This window comes from Drosophila arizonae, chromosome 4 (assembly GCF_054131065.1).
Source record: "Drosophila arizonae isolate 15081-1271.41 chromosome 4, UAZ_ARI_1.0, whole genome shotgun sequence".
Lineage (NCBI taxonomy): Eukaryota > Metazoa > Arthropoda > Insecta > Diptera > Drosophilidae > Drosophila > Drosophila arizonae.
In genome coordinates this window covers 18152921-18179264 of record NC_142924.1, presented here as the reverse complement: position 1 = coordinate 18179264, position 26344 = coordinate 18152921, and the positions used below count along the sequence as shown (strand labels likewise).

The following is a 26344-nucleotide window of genomic DNA, read 5'->3' as shown; positions in this document are numbered from 1 at the left end:
CTTGAACTCAATTAAAAGTACTTGATGGGCGCATGTTGAACACAAAATACAAATGCTGATAAGTACGCACTGATCGATCGAATGATGCTGATAAGCAGAAATCAATGTTAACCACGTTCTCTTAATATGTATATAAAGACCACGAAATTTTGGTAATTGTGCGGAGTCCAATCATAGCAACAGCCGTGGAATATCAGTGAACAGAAATGAAAGGTCAGCAAAAGGACATCGACATCAATTCATAGAGTTGCGTAAAGTAAATTTCGTTTTCCCCTAACAGTTACTCTGCTTACTGTGGTTACGTTAACCGCAGTGGCATCAATTGTCGGTGCTGCCGATCCTGAATGCGTTTACCGCAAGCTACGTGGCCTGACATCACACTGGCCGAATCCTAAGAGCTGCTCCAGCTATTATCGTTGTACTAACAAGAACGTGGTGCGCTCCATTAAGTGCCCCAAGGGCAAGGACTACAATCCGAAGACAGGCAAATGCTCGGCAGCAAGACGTGGAGTCTGCAAACTGAGCCTAGCTGCTCCGCTTTCCGGTGTAAGTTGATAAATCTGATGTCTCTCATTGCATCTGCTCTATTCTCATTTTCCCTTAGCTTGCCAACATCTGTGCCAGCGAGGTCAATGGCGCCTACTTGCCTAAGTCTGGTTACTGCTCCGAGTTCTATATCTGTGATGAGCAGCTGGCATATGCACAGAGCTGTGATGCCGGTAGCCAATTTGACATTACGACCAATGCTTGCATTCCAGATCCAGCATCAGAGTGCTGGCAAAACCAGTGCTTGACGAAGGAAAATGGTGTGTCCTTCCCAAGCAACACATCCTGTGCCAGTTACTACGTCTGCGAGGACAAGGTGGCCACAGTAAAGACATGCGCCAGTGGCTCCTACTACAGCAACAGTTCGGTCGATTGCGTCACTGATGAGAATAACTCAAACTGCTGGGAGAACTTCTGCATTGGCAAACCCGATGGCTCCATGGTGGCTGATAATGACGACTGCGGCGCCTTCTATATATGCTCACAGCAACAGGCAACCCGCCAATTGTGCCCCACCGGTAGCTACTTCAGTGAGAGCGGCCTGCACTGCTTACCGGGCACATGCCCCGAGAAGGAGTGCACAACTACTCCAAGTACTACATGTGTGGACGGTACTGTGTCAGCCGATGAGGAATTCTGCTACAAGTACAACGTTTGCCAGGATGGCAGCTGGGAATCGAAGACATGTGCAAGTGGATCCTACTTTGATAAATCAATTGAGACTTGCGTTATTGATGAGAATAACGTATGTCCTCAATGCTCAACCGAAGGTCCAATAACAGGCAAGGATTGTGATAATGGTGTCAAAGATGGAGAGACGGTTCTTGATCCTGAGAACTGCCGCCTCTACTTCAAATGCGAGAATGGGGAATTGGTGTCCGCTGATTGTGGACAAGGAAACTACTACGACGACAGCCTGAACATATGTGTGGTTGACAGCGATAACCACTGCTGCGCAAGTACAGCCTGCACAAATGAAACTGTGTCTGTCGACGAGGAGAACTGCAATAAGTATAACTATTGCGAGAATGGCACCTGGATATCGAAGACATGCCCAAGCGGATCCTATTTCGATGCACTTGTTGGGGCTTGTGTTATTGATTCCGAGAACGTTTGTCCACAATGCTCTACCGAAGGTCCAATAACAGGCAAGGATTGTGATAATGGTGTCAAAGATGGAGAGACGGTTCTTGATCCTGAGAACTGCCGCCTCTACTTCAAATGCGAGAATGGGGAATTGGTGTCCGCTGATTGTGGACAAGGAAACTACTACGACGACAGCCTGAACATATGTGTGGTTGACAGCGATAACCACTGCTGCGCAAGTACAGCCTGCACAAATGAAACTGTGTCTGTCGACGAGGAGAACTGCAATAAGTATAACTATTGCGAGAATGGCACCTGGATATCGAGGACATGCCCAAGTGGATCCTATTTCAATGCACTTCTTGGGGCTTGCGTTATTGATGAGAATAATGTATGCCCACCATGCTCAACCGAAGGTCCAATAACAGGCAAGGATTGTGATAATGGCGTCAAAGATGGAGAGACGGTTCTTGATCCCGAGAACTGCCGCCTCTACTTCAAATGCGAGAATGGTGAATTGGTGTCCGCTGATTGTGGACAAGGAAACTACTATGATGACAGCCTGAACATATGTGTGGTTGACAGCGATAACCACTGCTGCGCAAGTACAGCCTGCACAAATGAAACTGTGTCTGTCGACGAGGAGAACTGCAATAAGTATAACTATTGCGAGAATGGCACCTGGATATCGAGGACATGCCCAAGTGGATCCTATTTCAATGCACTTCTTGGGGCTTGCGTTATTGATGAGAATAATGTATGCCCACCATGCTCAACCGAAGGTCCAATAACAGGCAAGGATTGTGATAATGGCGTCAAAGATGGAGAGACGGTGCGTGATCCCGAGAATTGCCGCCTCTACTTCAAATGCGAGAATGGTGAATTGGTGTCCGCCGATTGTGGACAAGGAAACTACTATGATGACAGCCTGAACATATGTGTGGTTGAGCCTACTACTGTAGCTGCGGGTGGCGAATGCAAGGAATTTTCCGCAGCCCGTGGTGCTGACAACTGTTGGACCTACTTTGCGTGCATCAATGGCAAATGGGCTAAGGAGTCCTGTACTGGTGGCTTCTACTTTGATGCCTCCGTGGGCATCTGTCGCCGGGATGACAACAATCAATGCCCCGAAAACAAATGGCTTCAGCCGAACTCGCGCAGCAAACGATCTGCCTCATGCAATGGCTTGGCCGAAGGCGCCATGCAGGCCTCGACAACCGAATGCGATATGTATGTGCTTTGCCAGAACGGTGAGCTGGTCGAGGGCACCTGTGGTCGCGGCAACATATTCAGCAACAGCGTGGGTGCCTGTGTGCCCGACACCGACGCCACATGCTGGGTATGCAACAATAAGCCCAATGGCTTCGTATTGCCCGGCTCTTGTTGCTCGTCCTACGTTACCTGCACCGATGGATTGGCAGTGCCTGGTACCTGTGACAGCGGCGAGCGCTTTGACGGTAGCAGCTGCATCATTGATGTCACTGGACAATGCATTAATCCTTGCGGCTCCAAAGATGGCAATGTTGCACATCCCATCTGCTCCAAGTACTTCGAGTGCACTGCCGGAGTGCCTCAGGTTATGGATTGCCCCAAGGGCGAAGCTTTCAATACAAAGACAGCCACTTGTTCCGTCACTGTGACTTGTAATGCAAATCAGTGCGCGACAGCTGCTGATGGAGCTACCTTCCCAGATCCCAGTGACACTACCAGATTCTATGTTTGCGTCGACAATTTCGCACTTATTCGTTCCTGTCCACCGAACTCGGCCTTTGATCCCACTTTGTCCATTTGCCTGCCTCAACCAAGTGTAAGTGAATTCATATCGAAATTCTAGCTTCTGGGCATATGTCATAATTCTTATTTATTGCAGACCTCCTGTGATCAAACCCAGTGCAAGGAGACCAATGTCAATCAGGTCTATGCATCGCTGACGGGTGATGACAGCACCTTCTGCCTGTGCGAGACCGACGGTGCCTTCTTGAAGAACTGCAATGCGGGCACGACATTCAACGCCACGGCGGGCGCATGCCTTTTTGTGAGTAGTGAAGTGGAAAGATCAAGATCATTTTTATTTTATATTTAATACAAACACATTCTAGACGGGACCTTGTGATCCCCAAGAGTGCGTTAACGCCCCTGAGTACTCTGTCTCTGTCAACTATGACGATCCTAACAGCTTCTGTCTATGCCGTGCCAATCAAACCGTATCAGTGCCTTGCCCCATCGGCTACACTTTCAATGACGCTAATCTCAAGTGTGTACTGGCGCCGCTGGCAGATGTAGGTTGAGACTTCTATATAAAAAGAATGCTTATAAGCCCAACTTGAATACCTTCACAATTACAGCCCAGATGCTGCACAGGCTACTGCAGCGGTAAGCCAAATGGTGATACATTCGCATCGAAAGCCTCGGACACTGGCTTCTGTTTGTGTATGGATGAGCTGGCCTCGTTCCACTCCTGCCCGTTCGGAAAAGTCTACGATGCTTCTTTAGGGGTTTGCTTGTTCCCAACTGTAAGTACTTAACATGCTTGGGTTATATATATTTGTTATAAATATATATATATTTGTTTCTTAGCCGATTATCGAATGTCCTGTGAATGAGTGTGACTCAACAATATGCGCAACAGAGGTTGAATACACCACTTATCCAGTTGCCAATTCTGTCGCCGGTTTCTGCTATTGCAAGGAGTCCTGTGGAGTTTATTCGCAGTGCCCTGATGGCAAGGAGTTCGATGTAGATTTACTGATTTGCCTAGAGACAGCGGTAAATATTTGACTGAGCTTCATTTCTTGTAGAGACATTATGTATATATATATATTTATTATTATGTATAGGGTCCAGCTGTTTGTGATGCGACACAGTGTGATACTCTCGCAGAAAACGAGCCGTATTTGGCACTCAATGGAACTGAGGGCTTCTGCTATTGTCAGAGTGGCTTCCCCTATTACAGATTGTGTCCCGATGGAAAGCAGTTTGATGTTGATGTCGGAGCCTGTCTGGAAGTAACGGTAGGCCATTGAAATTCAATTGATATCTATAAATTTTGAATACCGAACGTCATTTATTCGGTATAGGGTATTATCAGCCCATACTGCTGCAGCAGCAAGTGCGCCTCCCTGCCTGAGGATGCCACGTTTGCCTCATCGAATGAAGAGGATGACTCGAGCTTCTGTCTTTGTCAAGGCGGCGAGGCTTACTACGTCAACTGCCCGCTAGGCAAATTTTATGATTCCACCGTCGACCTCTGTCTCTTACGGGAGGTGAGTTTCAAATTGAATTTACTGCAGTAGCAAATGATCTGGATGAGCACTTATGGAACTTCCTTGATTTCCCATAGGCACCCAGCTGCGTTTGTAATCCCACGGGATGTGCTAAATTGGCGGATTACTCCAATTTTGAGGCCTTGAATACGACAGCCGGCTTTTGTCTATGCCTGGAGGGTATCGCCGTCTATCAGGATTGCCCCGAGGGCAAGGAATACGACGCCAAGCTAAACCTATGCCTGGATACAGCCACTGGTGCCAATCTGGATGTGGCTTGTGATTCCACCTTGTGCAACAGCCGTACGCCTCTCACTACCTTTGCAGCCAAGGACACGATCAATGGCTTCTGCGTGTGCGAAGCGTCTGGCGTTGCCACCTATCAGAGCTGTGGACAATATCACGTTTATGATAAGATTCTCAACATCTGTGTTGTGGATGCCTGTGATCCGACAATGTGCAGAACGCGCGTCAAGTTCGATGCGTTCGCTGCACGAAACACAACCAGAGGCTTCTGCGCCTGTGATACGGTGCCCACCTATTATCATTGCACGGATGGCCATGTATTCGATGAGACTCTCGGCGTCTGTGTGCATGAAATGACCTCCGCTGTGGCAGCTTGCGATCCGCGGGACTGCTTCAGTCGGACACAGTTCGAGGCATTCGCTGCTAAGGGTATGCCCCAAGGTTTCTGCTCGTGCGACGGAAGTCCCGATATTGTAACATATCACGCCTGTCCCGATAACAAGCTGTTTGATCGCGACTTGGGCATGTGCATGGCCGATGAGCATGCCATACAGAAGAGATCCGTGGAGCCGGAGGAAAAAGTAAGATCCCTATCATTCTTTAAGAAACTCTTCCAGAAGTTTACATAAGCATTACCGAACGTGACCCCTCGCCAATGACTTGAATGACTTATAGAGCTTAGACGATGTCTTAAATTACATACTTACATATACTTAATTACCTCTGTTATTTATGAGTTACTATATATATTTTGAGAAATTCCGCTTGATCCAAAATTATACTTATCCAAATATATATATACATATACATATACAAACTTAATCGTCCGTATGTTTATTTTTATACAAACAAAATTTGTATTTCGGTTTTTATTTCCTATACTCGTTCACTAGTTGAAAAGAGTATATGCGTTTCGTGTCCGTCTAGCTGGGAAAGTCTGAGCACTATATTGGTGAGTGGGCTTCTTAAGATAGGTATACAGGGATGCTTTTGCCACTAGACTATGTTTAGTATATCCATTGCGGTCTTTGAAATGGAAATGCATAATATATAGCTAAGGTCATTCCAGTTTTATTATGGTTAGATTTTCGAATGTAAACCAATAGAATTTCTTTACTGGGCTTATTATTATTTATTAGTTAGATATGATTCCGTACCCATTAGTCAATTAAGATTAGATTTAAGCTAAGATCCCCAAATCTTGCAGCTGGGTCGCTCTTGACGGTCTTCAAGCCCATATATCATTTAAGATGTTTTAGGTCCGACTTTTAAAAGTTGTTTAGAATTTCTTCTTACTTTTCTCTTCTGTACACATATTTTCCGTATATATATATTTTCCTTCCTATTCTTTCTAGTTCATCTGCGAAGCCAACTCAAAGCGTTCAGTGCCAGCGAATTGCTCCCAATATGAGATTTGCCTGGATGGCAACTGGCGCAAGCGCAGCTGCTCCGAGGAGCGCTACTATAATCCGGAGCAGCAGCGCTGTCTGGAGCCACGAGATGACATGGTTTGCAGTTATGCGCGAGTGTTGGGTTTGCCGCCTTGCGATGCGAGCAGCGAGTCGGAGACGATTCCGAGCAGAGCTGGCAAGGGCAGCTGCTTGCAATACTTCCGGTGTGCGGCGGGCAAGTGGCGGCTACGTAGCTGTCCCAGGCGGCACTACTATGCGGCGCAGTTGAGCACCTGTCTGCCCATGCCGGAGATCGAGGGCGATGACTTCTGCAGCTGGCTGAATCGCAGCGAGGGCCAGCAATCGAAAGGCTGCCAGCACTTGACAGTGCGTCCGTATGGAATGGCCTGCGACAAGTTTCTGATGTGCATGGACAATGTCTGGTGGATACAGCAGTGCCCGCTCGGCATGTACTTTAGCCGAGAGATCAACTACTGTCTGCCCAACGATGGCGAGCAGTGTCGTCTGGATGTGAATGGAGCTAACGCCACGGCCTGTGTGGATGGACAGCAGCGCGCTTTGGCCACCAGTTGCCGCTCCTATGAGCAGTGCATCAATGGTCGCTGGCTGACAAAGACTTGCGCCAAGTCGGAGGAGTTCGAGCCGCAGCTGGGCTGTATGCGCTCTAAAGGCAGCTGCCAGGGCAGCGGCTTGCGGCGCACCTGTCAGCAGGGCGAGCTGCGAGCTGTGTCTCTGCCCGATGCGAATTGCACTCAGTTCTTCTACTACTGCAATGCGGACGAGTGGCACCTGAGCAGCTGCTTGCGCGACAACAGCTTTTCGCGCCAGCTCAACAGGTGTCAGTCCCTGGCGAAGTGTCAAAGTGCAGCCACAGCTGCAGCTGAGCTCAAGACTCAGCCCAACAACAGTTGCCTGGGCCAGCCCGACGGGCTGAGCGTTGCGGATGCGACGGACTGCACACGCTTTTACCTATGCCTGCAGGAGCAGCCGGCTCTGCCGCAGAGCTGCGGCTCGGGCAGCTTCTTCGATGCGCTGCTGGGCTATTGTCGACCCAACGATGGCAGCTGTCGGCCCACTGACTCGGTGTGCTCCAATAGCACAGCGGGTACATTAATAGCGCATCCGACAAATTGTCAGGCATATTACAACTGCAGCGGCTTTGGCCTTAGCGTGGACAGCAGCTACAGCCAGAATGCAACAGAGTTGCAGTACTGCCCGAAGGGTCAGTACTTTAACAGAATGCTGGCGCAGTGCCAACTGGATCAGGGTCAGTGCCGGCAGAAATCGTTGTCCGACTCGCAGGGCCTCTGCAAGAAAGTGGCCCATGGCACGCGACTGCCCCATCAGCTGTACTGCAATCAGTATTACGCCTGCGTGCATGGACTTGCTTTTGCGGCCGAGTGTGGAGCCAAACAGGTCTACAATGCCAGTCTGGCGCGCTGCGAGCCGGCACAGCAGAGCTCCGAGTGCCAGCGTGGACGACTGGGCAAAGGGGACGACAGTGGAGGCCGCGGCAACAGCAGCGCTCTCTTTAGCTGCGAGCATCTGCCGGATGGCAGCTATGTGGCCGACGCTAAGGACTGCACTAGGTACTACATTTGTGCTGGGGGCGTGGCACTTATGCAACGCTGCGGCAGCGACAGCTACTTCAACGCCGAGCAGCTGCTCTGCACCCCAGACGATGGCTCCTGTCCGTATGTCATCAATGAAGCCGCTCAAAATTTGACAAATTCAACAATCAGCAGCGATCAGAAGCCCAAACCCAATCCGGTGATGTGCGAGGGCAAAAATGGCCAGTTGTTGCTAGACTTGGCCAACTGCAACAGTTTCTATATCTGCATCTCGAACAAGCTGCGCGGAGAGCGTTGCTATGCGGGCTACTTCTTCAATGCAACCCTGAAGCAGTGTCAGGCGTACGAGCTGTCCACGGACGAGGATCAGCATGAGGTGCAGGAGTTGAAATTGGATGTTATGGAAGCTGATTCACTGGACTCACTTGCCATACAGTTGCCCAAGAATTGCAGCGATGCACCCGCTGACATTGCCAATCTGTGCGAGCTGATCGATGAGGGCGTGTCCATCGCCGAGCCGGGCGATTGCCGGCGCTACATCAGCTGCGAAGAGGACGAGCCCATCTCGCAACGCTGTCGCAATGGTGAGAGCTTCGACAGCCTGCTGGGCATTTGCCGGCAGAACGACGGCACCTGCCTCATGGAGAACGGCGAACGTGTGGGCGTCTGCAGTGGCAAACATGGCCAATTGGCTCGGGATGCTAACAATTGCCGCGGATACTTTGTGTGTCTGCACGGACAGAAGATCGAGGCTGAGTGTGAGGCGGGCCAGTTCTTCAGCAAGACTACAAACTCTTGTGAAACTGATGTGCTGCAGCAGTGTAACAACAATTCCAACGAATTGGCTAAGGGCGACGAGTGAGCTGAGAAGAATTTCTACAACCTTCTATCTCTAGAAACTCATTTTTAAAAGCTATTTATATATTTATGGTGTTGGGTTCAATAAAGTTATCAATGGGTGGATTATTCAAAAGAAACTGGTTTAAAAAACAACAAGCGAGAGGAAAAGAGAGAGAGATAGAGAGATAGATAGAGAGAGAGAGAGAGAGAGAGAGGGAGATACCAAGATAGTGGGAAGTAAGAAAGCAAAGTAAATATTTTAAGTCTGCCTTGATCAACTAACCTGAATACTTACATAATTTATATTTCCATCTCTTCTTTAACTATACTATCTCATACTTTTTTTTCATTCTTCTCCTTAATAGATTTTTGTTTTCTTTCTCCGTCAACGCTTTTTCACTCTCTGGCTCTCAAGTCTTCTTGTTAATGAAATTCTTTAATAAAAATTAATTAATTAAAAATGAGAAGCGCATAGAAGAGCGACATTCATTAAATGTAGCGCAGCAAGTATAAAATTTGAGTTGCGTTTGCTATGGAACTATGTGTATTAATATATGTATAAATGAAAGACTTTATAGAGTAATAAATAATGAGAATCGCATATGAGAATCATAATCATATTAGTTATTTTTGAAACGAGTCTCCTCCAAGATGAATTATATTAAATTAATTGCTTAACTGCATTTGGACAAGATTTCCCATTAAAGTATTTCTAATAAAAAGCTAATGCAAATAGGATAACTCCGAAGTGTGCCTTCCCCACCAGGAAGGTGAATTGCTGCCAATGCATTCGGCATCAATTAGTCAGGCAATCAATCAGGAAGTCGGTCAAGTGTCGGAACAGTAATTCCCGCTATCAGACCCTTGCAATCCATTATATTTGTGTGCAGTAAATTTAAATAATAACAACGTTCGTCACGATTTTCAAGAGACAACAACAACTGCTAATAACAAATATCACATATCACGCATCGCCTTGTCTTGAAGGTGGTAAACGACGCACTTGGCCAATTGTTTGACGTAAGTATATACAGTCGGCTCGAAATAGATGGGCGACCGTATAATAATCCATTCTATTTCTATTTTTATAGTTTTTACGTTACTAGTATGTAACGGCAATTAATAGTGAGGTCGTTGTTTAACTCTGTGAACCCCCCGAGAAGGACCTTAAATGGTTGTGGGGCTACAATAGATTCGATTGCCGGTTCATGGGTTCAAAATTCCCTGCGGTACTTGGCTGCCCTATCAAATAGAACATAATTTTTTATTCATTCATATAACTACTATATATAAAAAAAAAAAACAAGAAAAGAAAACTAACAACAAAAATTAGAATAGTCGAAATGTCAAATTGTAGCCAGTACTTCACGGGCAACTATGTCAATTAACCATTAAGCCCCAGAAACGTGGCGAGCTCGATTCGGCGTGGGTGAGAGAGCAACACATGAAAAAACTGAACTACTTTGATTATCTAGCAATAGCTGTAGTAGTAGATAGTCGCCCCGGTGGTTGGGACAGGCGACAGTTGCAAGCTTACTTATAGTCCTTAGCTTGTGGTCAGTGGTTTGTGTCAGTTCTTTGGTCATTCGTGCGCGAGTGCTTTAACAAATCGGTCGAAATCGCTCGCAGTGTCCATTATGCAGAACGGAATGTGTTAATAACTAATATAGGACACGCGAACAAATACCAAAAAAAATATGATTAAAAAAAGATATTAAAAAAAAAAAAAAAAAAAAAAAAAAAATAGATAAATAAAAAAGGAAAACAAACATTTTTAGTCAATAGTAAAAAAAAAAGGAACATTAACAGAGACAACAAGCGTTAAAAGTATGGAATAAATAATCAAAAAATAAATAAATATATAAATATATAAATATTCAAGTAAATTTCCAATTGTCCTATAGTGACGGTGAAATTTTTGATTAGTTTTAGTTGAGTGGCATTTGAATACTTTCAACTTGAAATCAATAATCGATTATTAATATAGAACTTGAAGAATGAGAATGTCGAATCAATAAACCTTCAATTGCTGTGATTACTACGACGGCATGAGACTTTGCACAACTGACAAGCCAACTACTTACAACTAATATTGACGCATCTGGCAAGTCATACTGGGCACACTACGATATGTATCTCTATTTATATATAGTATGTGCCACATTTTTGGGGCAAAGTAGAAAAGGTCTTGTTCGATTCGTGTCAATCGAACTGGAAGTGGAGGCTTTTAAATCCAGACTCCTTTGAGCACATATTTCAGTCAATGGAAAATAAATAAATTATACGTATTTGACATTCGCCTAGTGAGAATCAACAACTAGCCGTCAATTTAGTTCAGCAACAAGTTTATTTATTCAACATTTATCGACCCGATGTGGACCTCTCTCTAATGTGCATTATCTATCATATATATACTTATATTATATATACTGATGTGCCCCATAAACTTGTGTCTGTTTGCATGTGTGTGTGTGTACAAAGGCTATTATGACTTTGGCCTCGAGTACTACGAACTGAAGTTGGGCATTCACTCGTGACGTGAGCCATAACCATTTCATGGGGCTCATATATATATATATATTTTATATGCATAACGATATCCTGATTTTGGGTTTTCGAATATATACTTCATGTCAATGTATCTTGTTCAATTTATAAACGAGCAATCGTATCGCAAAGGTTAATTTAGTGGGCCTCTTGCCTGAGCTTGAAGAGTTGCATTATGAATTTATAATGATTTTCCTTTTAGTTTTCAAAAGTTTCATATATGACATTTTGTTTTTTAGACTCATTCACGAAAGTGAAATGAGTATATTGGTTTTGTGCAATGTCCGTCTTGCTGTCCGTCCGTCTGTCCGTCTGTCCGTCTGTCCGTCTGTCCGTCTGTCCGTCTGTCCGTCTGTCCGTCTGTCCGTATGAACGCAATCTATTTCGGCGCTATTGAAGCTAGAGACTTGAAATTTGGAACACATACTCGTGTATATCTCCGATTTATAAAGTGTTAAAATTTTCCCGATCCGCCCACTAGGGGCGTGGCAAATCGGAAAATGCATTTTCCGATATACCAGAAATCATGTTTGTTGAAGAGCTAGAAAGCTGAAATTTGGTATGTAGGTCCGCGCCAACCACCCAAGATCATAAGCTATGGCGGATATATCTCCGCCCATTAGGGGCGTGGCAAATCGGACAAAACTGTATCTCCTAAAGTTATAAACCTAGAATGCTGAAATTTTGCACGTAAGCTAATGTTTTAATTCTATGAAGATGGGTGAAAAAATTATATATCTACGTCCCTTAGGGGCGTGGCAAATCGGACCTGAAGATATAGTGATTTTTCGAATTCTGCTATATTTTAGGCACTATTGATGCTAGAGATCTGAAATTTGGTATATATACGCGGGTTGATCACCCAAGTCCAACGAGCTATGGTAGATATATGTCCGCCCATAGGGGGCGTGGCAAACCGCAAAAGTTTATATCTCCTACAATTTAAGAGCTAGAAGCTTCAAATTTGGATAGTTAAGTTACTGGTAGCCTCCTCTATCGATGCCCCAAAAATAATTTTTAAGCCTCTTTAGGGGCGTGGCATATCGAAAAATACCCTGTAATTTTCACATTTTTTGAGCGTAAGAATTCAAATTTTGCATTTAGGTAACCGGTTACTCGTTCTAAGAACTGGCTAAAATTGAGGAGTCGACGGCCACTAGGGGCGTGGCAATCGGCATTTACAGTGCCCGTATCGCGACATTTATATGCGTCAGCCATCTATTTATGCATTTGTACATATAAATAAGCTTAATAGATATTCATAATACAAAAGGAAACATTTTTATGAATTTAAAAAAATTTAAAAGAAGCTAAAATAACAAAAATTTGCAATTTACAAAAAAGTGTTTTCCGCGGGATTTGAACTCGCACCCAACCCAAACAGCATGTTTGTCAAAATAGCTAAAATAATGGTCGTCGGCGCTTCAGCCTACAGCACCACCGCGTCGTTTCGATCAATAGAAGTTAAAACGAAATCACATTATTGTTATGACGCCACATAGCAAAGAAAAGCCCGAGTGGTGGCTGGAAATTCAAAAACAATGCAAAGACAAATTAATCGCAACGAGATTCTTAGAATATGCTAGAGTACGCATTTATGTGTGCATACATACACACATACAAATGAGCGCGTGTATAAGGCTGGAATGCTTGATGCTATGCGTGCAGACTTACATATATACATATGTATGTATTTGCATATATGTATTTGAGGGCTATTTAAGAAGAAACAAATTTAAACTTATAAAATTATTCGACTAAGAAAATGAAAAGTATTAAGTGCCATTCAGTCAAGCTCGCACCTTCCCAATAAAATATCTATTTTATAAAAAACGAAAAATGTATGAAAAAAAAAAAAAAAAACATAGTAGAGGTTCGAACCTCCCTACTCTAACGTTACTTGCGTCGCCCTTAGCACCCGCGCCATTGCTTTGCTCGAGCACTCAGCTGCTAAAATAGAATAGCTTAATAAGAGAGCGTCATCAGACAAAACTACAGTAACGGCTAGAAAGTCCAGAAATCAATCGAAATTCTAAGAATGTGAGAAAAGACGCGCTTCTGTCTGTACGCATAGAATAGACGATGAGTGTGTGCACATGTATAGTAAAATCGCGCTGATCTGCTGCTAGCTTGAAGCCGGTATCCAATATATGGATATAAATACATGTATATTATTAAAAGTCAAAATTGTATAAATTATATACATATGCATGTAATTTGAATGCAATTATGCAATGATCATAGCAATAGCTATCGATGATTTTCCCATTTTAAATGGGATCATGCCCTGTTTTTTGTTGCGCACTAGACTTGAAAATTGCACTATATACTCTGGTTGACAGCGTTTGGGCTGTGAATGAGTCTTCTGCAATCGGTATCGCCCGACTGCAACGTTCTTACTTGTTTTATATTAAACCCTTGACATTTAATATTATCTTCGTACATTTCTATTACATTTAATTATATAAATATAGATAAATTAAACATTTAATATGTTTGCCTGTTTGCTTTTTCAGGGGATTTTAATGGCAGAATTAAGTGGTCCTTGGGGTGTACGATGTACACATGATATGTGTATAAATACTGACTAAAAACGTTAAATGAAACCTGAATAATATGGCAACGTTAAGTGCTATGATTATTTAATTTAATAATTAGTAATATAAATTTATTATATTTTTTTTTATTTTTTGTTGCATTAAGTAAGAGGTTTAATTAGAATATTTTTCAAGAATAATAAATAATAAAATAAATAAAGTAATAAACTATATATTAAAAAAAAAAAGAATTAAAATGATAATATAATAATAAAATGTAAATGAAAAGTAAATTTAAAACAAACAAAACATTAAAAATATTAATATTTTTCACATTTATTAATTTTTGTGATTTTTGTTTATTTAATTCTTATTTTTATAATATTGTTTTAATTTTCATTTTATTTATTTTATTTTTATTAATAAAACCAAGTATACGCCTTATAAGAAGGGTGTATTATTTTTTAATGATTTTTAAAATTGTCTAAAAATAGCTCTAAAATTTTATTGATTTAAATATGAATGTTTGGTTGATATAGAAAGCCAGCTAAAATTTCAAATTTCACTTACAATTCGCTTAGATGACAACAAACATTTGCAAGGTCTCATAGCTCGTCTACTTATTTGTATATTGTAATACAGAAAGGTATTGATGGCTTATTTGCGTTTGAGTGTTATGAGCTACGTTTCGATTTTCATCGAACTTCTAAATATGAATGCATATTTAATGATGGGAATCGAGACATATGCCCAGCAAATCCTCATGGCTGTCATTGTAGGTCACATTAACTGAAAAGTCGTCCTAAACAAAAAAATAATCTGTGGAAACTAGACTTCTTGACACAAGCCTTAATTGCACTGTTACGATTTTCTAGGCTGTTGGGACGTTAAAGTTTTGGAAAACATGAGCAATCATGCAAAGCTGACGGGCAATGCGGGCCGCAAATCGAATATATTTCAAATACGTATCGACAGTGTGGACGATGAGAGCACTGCACCCATAACGGAGGCCAATTCACGTGAGGATCTAATTGAGAGTTCGACGCGCGAGAGCGAGAGCGAGACAGCAGCTATTGAGCAGACAGCATTTCAATTTCCAAGTGGGTGTCTATTAAAATATTAAATGATTTCGTTATAGCTTTAGTTGTGTTTCCGTTATGGTTAATTTATAGGATTCCTTTCGGTGCCCACGCTACGCAATTCGCAGCACAGTTCGTTGGGCACGTCACGGCGCCAAGTTGTCTCGAGTCCTGCGAAAAGTGAGCGTATGATACGCAGCAACCAGATCAAGCTGCGACCCAGAAGACTCAGCCAGGATAGCGGCATAGTGGCTGGCCGTTTAGTTGGTTATGCTGTAAGTAAAACAAGGATATCAAGCAAGTTCTCTAGATTGTTATATCTACATATCTCTACTCCTGCAGGAGAGCCCTTTGATTGAACTGGATCTGCAGTCGCCACCCATCGAGCCCAACATCTCTGCCGATAATATTTACAACTTTCTAGAAGTTGAGCGGCAGGCGGTTAACCAAAGTCCAATGTCTGTGGGCCATCCCATTACGCCAAAGCCCAGCTTGGAGCTGAGCTCCAACAACAGAATCAGCTCTGCTGCGTACACAGAGAAATGGCTGAACTCGTCGATGATGCGCGGCAGCAATGGCTCGTTCTATCAGAAGGTCAACTCCATCGCAGTGCCTTTGCCAACACATCTGGAGACGGAGTCGGCGGAGCCGAGTCCCACACAGGCGTTTGGGCCGCGCATTGTGGGCAACCACGATGAGGATATACCTGGCACGGCAATGCGTCGCACTCTGGGCCTGAATCTCAGCCCGACACTGGGTGGACGAAGAGCCAGTCAAGCCGACCCCAGTGTCAAGGACGCCTACGAAGCTGTAGAGTCATCCCACTCGAATGTGCTGTCCGACCAATTCGGCTATAAGCAATTGCTGCCAGCCGAGCGGAAGACATCCACCGGAGAGAGCAGCATCAATGGCAGCTACCTGAGCAGCCGCAAGGCCAGCAAGAGCAACAGCCTCACGGGCGATGGCAGCGAGGAGCGACGTGTGAGCAAACAGGATCGCGAGGGTCTCGATCCGGAATCGCTGATGTTTCGCGATGGCCGACGCAAGGTGGACATGGTGTTGGCCTGGGAAGAGGAGGATCTGGGCGTAATGACGGAAGCGGAAGCACGACGCCGTGATATTAGACGCACCTTTATTGACAATCTAGTGAAGGAGGGCCTCGAAGTGGAGCTGGAGGACAAATCACAATCGTTCAATGAGAAAACCTTTTTCCTCAAAATTCACCTCCCCTGGCGCCTGGAGACGCGCCTGGCCGAGGTCATGAACCTGAAGTTGCCCACCAAACGCTTCATAACCATATCCGTAAAGCCTTCTTGGGTGAGTTGGAATTGGTAGCTTCCTTTGCGAATATCTTCTATGGTCGATTTCATATTTAGGATGAGGAGAACGTGGTCATGCGTAATGTGCACTACTGGAAGGATGTTTGGCAGCGTTTAACCAAAAAGATACAGCTGGACAATAGTCTGCTTGAGGGCGAGACAACATTCAAAGCGGCTACGGCCAATGGCAATCCGGAGGAGCAGTAGGACTACTCAAACTAATATGATTTATTCACTTGATTTATAAATACTCTCCTTGTGCAAGGTTCATTGTAAAGGATCGCGCCACAGCGTATACGAGTGCGCAACGCTCGCTGATGGTTATGCAGGTGTTGATTCGGACGCCGTACGATGACGGCGATCGCAATGGCATTCGGCGTCTGCTCAACGATGGCACCTACTTGGCCTGCTTTCCGTTGCACGAGGGACGCTATGATCGGCCGCACTCGAGTGGAATATCGCTGGATCGTCGCGTCCTGTATCAGACCTGGGCACATCCCTCGCAGTGGTACAAGAAGCAGCCGCTGTGCCTTGTGCGCAAATATTTCGGCGACAAAATCGCTCTCTACTTCAGCTGGCTGGGCTTCTACACCGAAATGCTCGTCTATCCATCTGTTGTGGGCACTCTTTGCTTTATTTATGGACTGGCCACACTCGAATCGGAGGATAATACGCCCAGCAAGGAGATCTGCAATGAGTCCGGCACAGGGAATATAACGCTCTGTCCGCTCTGTGATAAGGCCTGCAGCTATCAAAGACTATCCGAATCGTGCCTATTCTCGCGTCTGACTTACCTCTTTGACAATCCCTCGACTGTGTTTTTCGCCATCTTTATGTCCTTTTGGGGTAATATATACAGAGTTAACCCATATTCCATATGTATCTATCTCATGTACTTTCATCTATAGCAACCACCTTCCTGGAGCTGTGGAAACGTAAACAATCGGTTTTGGTCTGGGAATGGGATCTACACAATGTGGAAATGGATGAGGAGAATCGACCGGAGTTTGAGACCAATGCAACCACATTCCGCATGAATCCGGTGACACGCGAAAAGGAGCCCTACATGTCCACCTGGAGCCGTGCCATACGCTTTGTCATTACCGGTAGTGCTGTGCTCTTTATGGTAATTAGCATTGGATGGAGTCGTATTCTGTTGATAGTTAATTTGATTATCTATAGATCTCTGTGGTGCTGTCTGCCGTGCTCGGAACGATTATCTATCGCATATCGCTGGTCTCGGTCATCTATGGCGGCGGCGGGTTTTTCGTGAAGGAACATGCCAAACTGTTTACCACTGTGACGGCTGCTCTGATCAATTTGGTGGTCATCATGATACTGACACGGGTAGGTCGAGCTCACAGAACTACGAAAGATATCTAATTCTAAATATTTTACAGATCTACCACCGCATGGCCATCAAGTTAACCAATCTGGAGAATCCACGCACTCACACCGAATATGAGGACTCATATACCTTTAAGATATTCTTTTTTGAGTTTATGAACTTCTACTCGTCGCTCATCTACATAGCCTTCTTCAAAGGACGCTTCTTTGACTACCCCGGCGATGATCAAGCACGACGCAGTGAATTCTTTCGGCTCAAGAATGATATATGCGATCCGGCGGGCTGCCTCTCCGAACTTTGTATACAATTGGTAGGTGTTTTAAATATACATATCTTTGTTTAAAAAATACATATTTAAATAATACTTTTATAATTGATTTATTTCAAACCATTTTAATTTAATAATTAGAACAAATAATAATAATAATAATAATATTAATATTAATTAACAGAAATGTTTTTTCCTTATATTTTTTTTATATAGTATTATTATTAAAATATAAACATACATAATGCTTGTATTTTATTTATTTTTGTTATTAATTTAATATATATATATTTTTTTTATTACAAATGTGATATTTTAAAATTAATTAATAAAATTGTTTTTATATATGTATTTTATTATTATTATTAATTTTTGTTATATATGTACTTTATTATTATTATTAATATATATCTTTTTTTTCAATTTTCCAAATTTCAAATTTTAAAAATTTGTTACAATTGATCTGCTAAATATACCTACATAATTGTGTATTATTTGTTTCTAGGCTATCATTATGGTGGGCAAACAGTGCTGGAACAACTTTATGGAATATTTGTTTCCCAAATTTTGGAATTGGTGGCGTCAGCGAAAGCATAAACAAGTAAGTCTATTTAAGGGACAGTTTGAGGGAATATAGAACTAACCCAGCTTTTGCTTTTTTACAGGCTACAAAAGATGAATCGCATTTGCATATGGCTTGGGAGCAGGACTATCACATGCAGGATCCAGGACGCTTGGCACTCTTTGATGAGTACCTAGAAATGAGTAAGTAATCAATTATTATAGACTACACAAAACCTAAGCCCCTTTATACCCTAATATAGTACTACAATATGGCTTCGTCACGTTGTTTGTGGCCGCATTCCCCTTGGCGCCGCTCTTTGCGCTGCTCAACAATGTGGCCGAGATACGTTTGGATGCCTACAAGATGGTCACGCAAGCCAGGCGGCCCCTGGCCGAGCGTGTGGAGGATATTGGTGCCTGGTATGGAATTCTGCGCATAATCACCTACACGGCTGTCGTATCGAATGCCTTCGTGATCGCCTACACGAGTGACTTTATACCGCGCGTCGTCTACAAGTTCGTCTACTCGGAATCCCACACGCTGGCCGGCTACATAGAGCACTCGCTGTCCATATTCAATACGTCCGATTACAAGGAGGAGTGGGGCGCAACGAGCAGCGAACGCGATCCAGATACCTGCCAGTACAGAGGCTATCGGTAAGTGAGCTATTAATGGACTCTTAGACACATTCTATGCACGATTGACATACTTTGATAGCAACGGGCCAAAGGACTACGAGCCTTATGGACTGAGCCCCCACTATTGGCACGTGTTTGCCGCACGGCTGGCCTTTGTTGTGGTATTCGAGGTACATTAATCAAATTACAAGTGAAGGGGCATTACATTAAATTATGTCTGTATGCGTTCCATGACAGCATGTGGTGTTTGTGCTAACGGGCATCATGCAGTTCATCATACCCGACGTGCCATCCGAGGTAAAGACCCAAATGCAGCGCGAGCAGCTGCTTGCCAAAGAGGCCAAATACCAGCACGGCATCAAGCGTGCCCAGGGCGACAATCAGGATATCATGAGCCTGTTCCGCGACGCCACCCAACGCACCTCTATAGCCGGCAGCCAGTCCACAGCGCGTGGCAGCTGGGCGCGTCGCTTCAGTCGCTTGAGCGACGGCCTGGACGCTCACGTCGAGGTTGCCGCTCGGCCGCGCCGCTCGGTGGAGTCCACAGTGTGGGAGGTTTCCTGACATGAAGAGGAGGCCGATGAGACCCCTGAGCAAGCAAAGAGATGAAACAAATCAAATGTGACTCGATTTCATTAACTCTTCGAAAACAGTTCACACCCTCACTCTTATATTTTATTCTGCGTAAATATTCGTTACCATCTTCATATTTCCAAACTCATATTTAATTCACATATGTATAGTTTTTTGTGTTTCTAATTTCTTTCTGTATATAAATTGCTGTAAATGTGTTATATATAAATAAATTGCAGTTATATTAATTATAAAATTTCCAGCATTTATATTTATCGTTATCTATATATATAAAAGAGAGTTGTGTAAAAGTGTCCAAGCACTTATAACTCGAGATCTGCTGGACCAATTTTCATGGTTTTTGATTTGTTGGATTTGTCTCCGCAACGAGTTTAGTATAGGGTCTTAAAAATACTGAAAAAATTTGCCGAATACTTGAAAAACGCGGTTTTTTCCCCAAATGTTCAAATTTTTTTTATACCCAGTAGGCTTGGTAACAGTTACAGTTTTGACAATAGTGTAGAAGTAAATAAACAAATGTAGTCAGTCAGTCTACGGCACAGCCTCGAGCAGGCCAGACTATTCAACAACAAAAAAAAAAAGACTATTCAACAAAAAAAAATTTTTTTCCTAATCAAAAAGAAAAATATTTCAAATCAAAAATCTGCAAAAATTCAAAAAAAAAATCAAAAGATTAAAACCTGACTGTTCAAAAAATAAATAAAAAATTTAAAATTCGAAATTCAAAAAAAAAAAAAGTTAATTATTAAAAAGTGTATTTTTGGCTTTTTATATTTTTGGACTTTTAAACATTCTAAATATTTCAAATCAAAAATCTGAAAAAATTAAAAAAAAAATTAAAGATTAAAACCTGACTAATCAAAAATAAATAAAAAATTAAAAATTCGAAATTTAAAAAAAAAGTTAATTATTAAAAAGTGTATTTTTGGCTTTTTATATTTTTGGACTTTTACAAAAGCTAAATATCTCGAAAGTTCAGGTATTTGTTTGTCTCAAACATAAATTTGTGTAAATTATTTATATTTATATTTCTCGATTGATTTATATGGTTTTGTGCGAGGGCAGTATTACTATTAATAAAAATGCCGCGTCCTAGAAGATCTAATCTTTCCCGGCGGACCCATAATGCAATTAGGCAACGGAATAGCGCGAGTCAATTATCTGACGAAGAGCGAGAAATCGCCCGAGAAAGGCTCCGCGTTAGTACCCAGCAAAGAAGGGCCTTAATTCGTGCTTCTCAAAGAGAGGCAGCCCGTGAAATGGCAATAAGAAATGGTTCAAGGATTGATTTGAATCGAGCAGCGTTTCGATATGATTGCACCATTGATTACAGCTTGAATCGTTTAGTTTGCATTGGTCCAATGGACGTTGTTTGCTAGCATTGTGGCGCATTGAAGTTTGCTGGTGAAACGCCCGGTTTGTGCTGCCTTAGTGGTAAAGTGACATTGCCATTAGCGGTCACCATAGCCATTGCGTTCCCTGCTTTATGGCGAAACACTAGAATCACGACATTTTCTAACGAGCACTCAAAAATACAATGCCTGTTTTCAAATGACTTCATTTGGGGCGGAAATTATTGGTAACGGATATAATCCGACATTTAAGGTAATTTACGTTAAAAATGTTATTTTCTATGACTGTCAAAATAAAAAAAAAAAAAAAAAAAAAATTTTGGAATAATGTAGTTTGTTAGATTTATGTAAAAAGTGTTTGTAAATCTAACTATAACTATGGCTTTGAATTTAAAGATTCAAGGCCAGATTTGCCATCGCATTGGATCATTGCAACCTATTGAAGATGCACAGCAAAAATTCTTGCAAATATACTTCATGGGCAATATGGAAGAACAACTTGACCGGCGTCAAGAAATGAACACAGCTATGAAAAGAGCAATTCTCCATGATTTGCATGCTTAGAAATTTAAACCAACCAAAACTGTGCAATGGAACGCGTTTGGTGATAAAAAAACTGATGAGCAATGTGATTCACGCGTCGATACTCAAAGGAAAATTTAAAGATGAGGAAGTTCTTATTCCTAGGATTCCGATGATCTCAAAAGATATGCCCTTTGAATTTATTTGAATTCTCGCTTCGTCTTGCCTTTGTCATGACGATCAACAAGTCACAGGGCCAATCTTTGACTATTTGTGGCCTCAATCTAGAAAATGTGTGTTTTTCTCATGGTCAATTGAACGTGGCAAGCTCACGTGTTGGCAAACCATCCGCATTATTTGTTCTTGCACCTGACCAAAAAACGAAGAATGTCCTTTACAAGGCGCTTGAATGAAAATCCGATTAATAAATTAATCAGAGTGTATCCCAACCTGAACAACATAGCTTTCAACAATTTTTTACCTAGAAATAATATAGAGGGCAATGCAACGTTTGCCGGGCCAGCTAGTATCGTTATATACATATGTTGCTATATGAAAAGTGGAACAGTACTTACATTTGTTGAGCTTGACGTGAAGTTAGAAGACAAATAGATAGAATAAAGTTATTCCATTTATATTTGATAAATTGGTAAATTAATAAATTTTTTAAATAAATTAATTTTAGTTCATTATTAATTCAATTAAATTAATTAGATTAATTAATTAATCAATTTTTAATTAAATTAATTTTATTTCATTATTAAAATTTTATTTAAGCAAATATACTAAATCTATTCTTTTAACTATTTAAATTTGAATAAATTTATTAATATTTATTTATATATATTTATTTATATATTCTAAAACTAATTTACAACAAATTTATTACATAAAAAAATATGTATTATAATTATCTAAAATACATTTATTTATAATTTTATTTAAATATTTATTATTTAATCCTAATGATTATAAATTTTTCCCTGTTAGTTATTAATCTATTAGGTACTAAACTCGTGTTGGCCAAGTTGTTTCCGGTCCGATATCCTAGTATATTGAAACAAGTAAGAAAGCTCCAGTCGAGACTGCTCGACTAGGAGATACCCTAAACCCTCCAAGCTGATATTCTATTCATTCTGCACTTCTTTTATGCACACATACATACACATGCATCCACACGCACGCATAAGCCTGCGCTCTGCTAACTGCGCAGTAAGCAGCGACTGCGCTTGGGCTGCGCTGCAGTGTGGGCAATATTATGAGAATTTATTTGTTGAATAACTTCTTTTGTAGACATACGATCTTAATGAAACTTTTAGAGCGTAATCATATGGTAAATATGTGTGCACATTCCAAAGCCCAAGTCTCTAGTACTTGAAATGCGTTTTTTACAAATTGGGGGAGAAGGGGGCGTGGTATCCAAAATCTGTAAATTACAAAATCTTTGTATCGATTACCTTTATATACAACGCAAATTTGAAGACTCCATCTCTAAAAATGTTCAAATTAGGCTAAAAAAACAAAATCAATTTTTCGATTATTCTCGATAAAAAAGTTATCGGATGAATTATCGAAAAAATAAAGCAAACTCGTACTGCGTATGGTACTCACGAGTATGCATGCCAAATTTCAGCTCTCTAGCTCTTATAACTTCTGAGATCGACGCACTCATACGGACGGACGGACGGACGGACAGACGGACAGGGCTATATCGACTCAGCTCGTCGCGCTGTTCAAGAATATATATACTTTGTGGGGTCTGCCACGCCTCCTTCTGCCCGTTACATACTTTTTCACAAAACCATTATACCCTGATTTCCCATTTTCAATGGGTTCAGGGTATAAAAAAGTCTGCCATGCGTTTTACATATCATTAAAATATAATAATATAATCACATTCACAATCCTATTTAAATTTATGATCAAGTAGTTTACTCTCCAGTTGTAAATTTGGACCAAATTGTATAGCGTCAATTTACAGTGTAATACGATCTAAAATTTAATTGATACAAATTCAGTTTAAGCCATTCTGAATTAACTCTCTAAGCCATATATGTGGAGCTACAGTCATAAGCGGCCATAGAAACCACTCAGGCGCGACTCCGTTGCCAGCGTAACCACCGACCAGGCAGGCATTGTTTACTTGCCTACAAACTACTATTTGACTATTTATATAAGCCAGGCAAAATGCATAAGAAAATCTCACTGGAAGACGCTTTCTACGAGAACCTAACTCTGGGTCTCATCAAAACTCTATGTGAGTGGTGCGAGCGTATTTGATATAGCCTAAACTATATTTAACCAATTTTAGCATCTGTGCCACGCGTCTGCAATGTGAGCTTGGAGCGTCGGCAGCCGTTGAATCCCTGCCAGGTGGTCAACTGGGAGCAGAGGCACTGTGTCTACCTGCCAGAGGACATGAAAAAGTTTTACCTATCCACCGATGGCTTTGTGCTGCATTGGAGCTATCAATATTCGCGTAAGTGAAGAGATTATATATAACAGATGATATATATATACAAATCTCCATTAGCTACCGATGTGCGTCGAGTCGGCTATATACACTTTCCGCACCTGCTGCAGGTGACGTTGCTGCGTGAGAATATCGAGACCACTCCACTGGTTACCCCTTCCGCTTCCTCAACAAGTTCGACCAGCTCGGCGCCAGTGACTGCCCCGATACCCAAGGACAAATGGGATAATCCCTTGCCCATCATTACAGCCAAGACTAAAATATTCGAAATTAACAATATCAATGAAGTGGCTAAGGTGAGCTAAGATCTAACAATGAATTTTTTTTATCAAATATAAATGATTCATCAATTTGCAGGTTTGCATGCTGTATGATTCAACCAGCTCGAATAATCCAAAGTTTTATTTGCTGGAGCTAAACACGCTGACCTGGCAGTTCCTGTCCGAGACGTTCAGCGAGTATCTGCGCATGGCCATTGCGCATTTGGGTTTGCCCTACTGGGAGCTGTGCTTCTCCAGCTTTGGCCTGCCCTCGTGGACGGAGCAGCTGTTTCTACTGCTAGCTCCGCATTTGCTGGAGAAAAATGAACCGAGACGTGGACGCACAATCAATCCCGCTTGCGAGCATCCTTACAATATTCTCGATCCGAACATCTTTCGCAGCAAACCGAAGGGCACGACCAAATCCTCAACGAGCATTGCGAAGTCGCACAACAAGTGAAGCTTTGGTAGCAAAAATTGTTATTTTTTATTATGTTAACAAATGCACAAAGATCGAGTAAGGATTTAGATTGTACTGCAAAAAGAAATGGCTTAATATGAACACATGACATAAAGTAGAATGAAGTTATTTTTTTTTTTTGAAAGAATTCCGAGCTTATCTTATTCCTGATTTGTGACTTGGCATGCTCTTTGTTCTCTTAGCATAGAATGAGATCTAAAAGAACTCTGAGCTCTTGTCCTCCAAATCGGCTAACATTTTATCTCGGATTTGTGGCTTGGGATCCTCCTTGATTTCAGTGGGCACAGCGCCCACTTGGCCCAGCATAAACTCCAGCTCGTCGAGCGTCAGCTTCTCGCCACGCAGTTCGATGGGTCCAATAAACTGTTTACGCATGGCACCCTCGTGGTATACGAAAATGGTGGGCAGGTTCTTCTCAGGGAAGTTGGGTATGCAGGTCGTGGCAATGGAGCGCAGGAATTTCGTCTGCGGGAAGCGAACAGCCAGCTGTTGCATGTGATGGTGGATGAGGGCACAGAGCGGGACACCATTGGCATACAGATGCAGCACCACCCAAATGCCCTCGCCAGCCTTTGTCACCTCATTGACATAATCCTGGCCAGAGATTTCACGCACGCTGCCGAACCGTGGCTTCTCTGCTAATGCCCGCATCTCGGCGATGCGACGTTGTCGATATTGTTCCAGTACAGCCTCGTCTTCAGAGTCCTCGAGCTCGTCCAGCTCATCCAGTGACATATCGTCGATCAGCTTGTCGCGCTGACCCTCTTGTGGAGGCAAATCCGTCCTTCGCTGAATGACATCATTCATCATGGCCTGGATTTGATCTTCTGTGATCTCTGCCTCCTTTTGTTTGGGTCCAATGATTCCCTTAGCGCGCAGCACATCATTCCATTCGGTATCTTCATTTGGGTCCTATAGCAAGTATATATTCTTTTAGTTTTCATTTAGAATTTGTATAGCAAGCACTCATGCGTTGCGTTTTGATTTGGTTTTTACCAAATATGGAGATAAGAGAATGCACATGCATAAAGATATTTATATACATACGTCAGAAAGTATTAATTGTTGATACTAATTGTGTTGCTCTGGCAGTTATCTTACCTGCATTGTTGTTTTATTACTTGCTTAAAGTTACTACGTCGAAATAAATAAATAGTGAAGTTCTTTTCACTTAATTTTAACTAAATATATAATATGACTAACCGAAATATGGTAAACAGAAACCGAAACTCAAAATGCACTGTAAGTAATCCCAAAAAGAACGTGCCAAAATACTAAAAAAATACTAATTCTAAATTATTTAACAGCGCTGTTAACACATGCCGCTGTTATTTTTTCCATTAGGGCCCAGCATAGCAGTCAGCTCGTGTAAGCTAAGGAGGTGTTCAAATGTTAAC

General features: G+C 42.3%; 4 protein-coding genes across 4 annotated transcripts; 3 read left to right on the top strand and 1 right to left on the bottom strand.

Annotated features, from left to right (window-relative positions):
- Positions 1-102: 102 nt before the first annotated feature.
- On the top strand, positions 103-9098 carry LOC108612371 (uncharacterized). The gene is made up of 11 exons (XM_089468957.1): positions 103-213; positions 281-546; positions 605-3439; positions 3503-3667; positions 3732-3911; positions 3978-4145; positions 4210-4398; positions 4470-4643; positions 4710-4895; positions 4973-5722; positions 6497-9098. The coding sequence occupies exons 1-11, from the start codon at positions 207-209 to the stop codon at positions 8984-8986; spliced, it is 7410 nt and encodes a 2469-aa protein (XP_089325083.1). The 5' UTR covers positions 103-206; the 3' UTR covers positions 8987-9098.
- Positions 9099-10465: 1367 nt separating this feature from the next.
- Positions 10466-22191, top strand: LOC108614187 (anoctamin-4). Its single transcript, XM_089466985.1, has 14 exons — positions 10466-10791; positions 14924-15148; positions 15221-15402; positions 15470-16444; positions 16504-16649; positions 16712-17292; positions 17355-17572; positions 17629-17793; positions 17847-18104; positions 18568-18663; positions 18728-18827; positions 18887-19283; positions 19345-19435; positions 19503-22191. The coding sequence occupies exons 2-14, from the start codon at positions 14953-14955 to the stop codon at positions 19827-19829; spliced, it is 3732 nt and encodes a 1243-aa protein (XP_089323111.1). The 5' UTR covers positions 10466-10791; positions 14924-14952; the 3' UTR covers positions 19830-22191.
- Positions 22192-23586: 1395 nt separating this feature from the next.
- On the top strand, positions 23587-25047 carry LOC108614688 (tubulin polyglutamylase complex subunit 2). Its single transcript, XM_018008918.2, has 4 exons — positions 23587-23990; positions 24045-24212; positions 24267-24502; positions 24564-25047. Exons 1-4 carry the CDS (start codon positions 23921-23923, stop codon positions 24924-24926), a joined length of 837 nt encoding a protein of 278 aa, XP_017864407.1. The 5' UTR covers positions 23587-23920; the 3' UTR covers positions 24927-25047.
- viaf (viral IAP-associated factor) lies at positions 24930-26208 on the bottom strand. The gene is made up of 2 exons (XM_018008919.2): positions 26049-26208; positions 24930-25859 (listed from the first exon to the last, which is right to left on the bottom strand). The coding sequence occupies exons 1-2, from the start codon at positions 26052-26054 to the stop codon at positions 25143-25145; spliced, it is 723 nt and encodes a 240-aa protein (XP_017864408.1). The 5' UTR covers positions 26055-26208; the 3' UTR covers positions 24930-25142.
- Between the last annotated feature and the right edge of the window lie 136 nt (positions 26209-26344).

What these genes read in the sequence shown, in the direction of transcription:
- LOC108614688 (XM_018008918.2), top strand. Translation starts at nt 23,921, where the DNA reads ATGCATAAGAAAATCTCACTGGAAGACGCTTTCTACGAGAACCTAACT. An exon ending in GGGTCTCATCAAAACTCTAT is followed by an intron (nt 23,991 to 24,044) that starts GTGAGTGGTGCG and finishes AACCAATTTTAG; the next exon opens with CATCTGTGCCACGCGTCTGC. An exon ending in ATATCAATGAAGTGGCTAAG is followed by an intron (nt 24,503 to 24,563) that starts GTGAGCTAAGAT and finishes ATCAATTTGCAG; the next exon opens with GTTTGCATGCTGTATGATTC.
- LOC108614187 (XM_089466985.1), top strand. Translation starts at nt 14,953, where the DNA reads ATGAGCAATCATGCAAAGCTGACGGGCAATGCGGGCCGCAAATCGAAT. An exon ending in AATGGCAATCCGGAGGAGCA is followed by an intron (nt 16,650 to 16,711) that starts GTAGGACTACTC and finishes TCCTTGTGCAAG; the next exon opens with GTTCATTGTAAAGGATCGCG. An exon ending in CATCTTTATGTCCTTTTGGG is followed by an intron (nt 17,293 to 17,354) that starts GTAATATATACA and finishes TTTCATCTATAG; the next exon opens with CAACCACCTTCCTGGAGCTG.
- LOC108612371 (XM_089468957.1), top strand. An exon ending in TGATTTGCCTAGAGACAGCG is followed by an intron (nt 4,399 to 4,469) that starts GTAAATATTTGA and finishes TATTATGTATAG; the next exon opens with GGTCCAGCTGTTTGTGATGC. An exon ending in ACCTCTGTCTCTTACGGGAG is followed by an intron (nt 4,896 to 4,972) that starts GTGAGTTTCAAA and finishes GATTTCCCATAG; the next exon opens with GCACCCAGCTGCGTTTGTAA.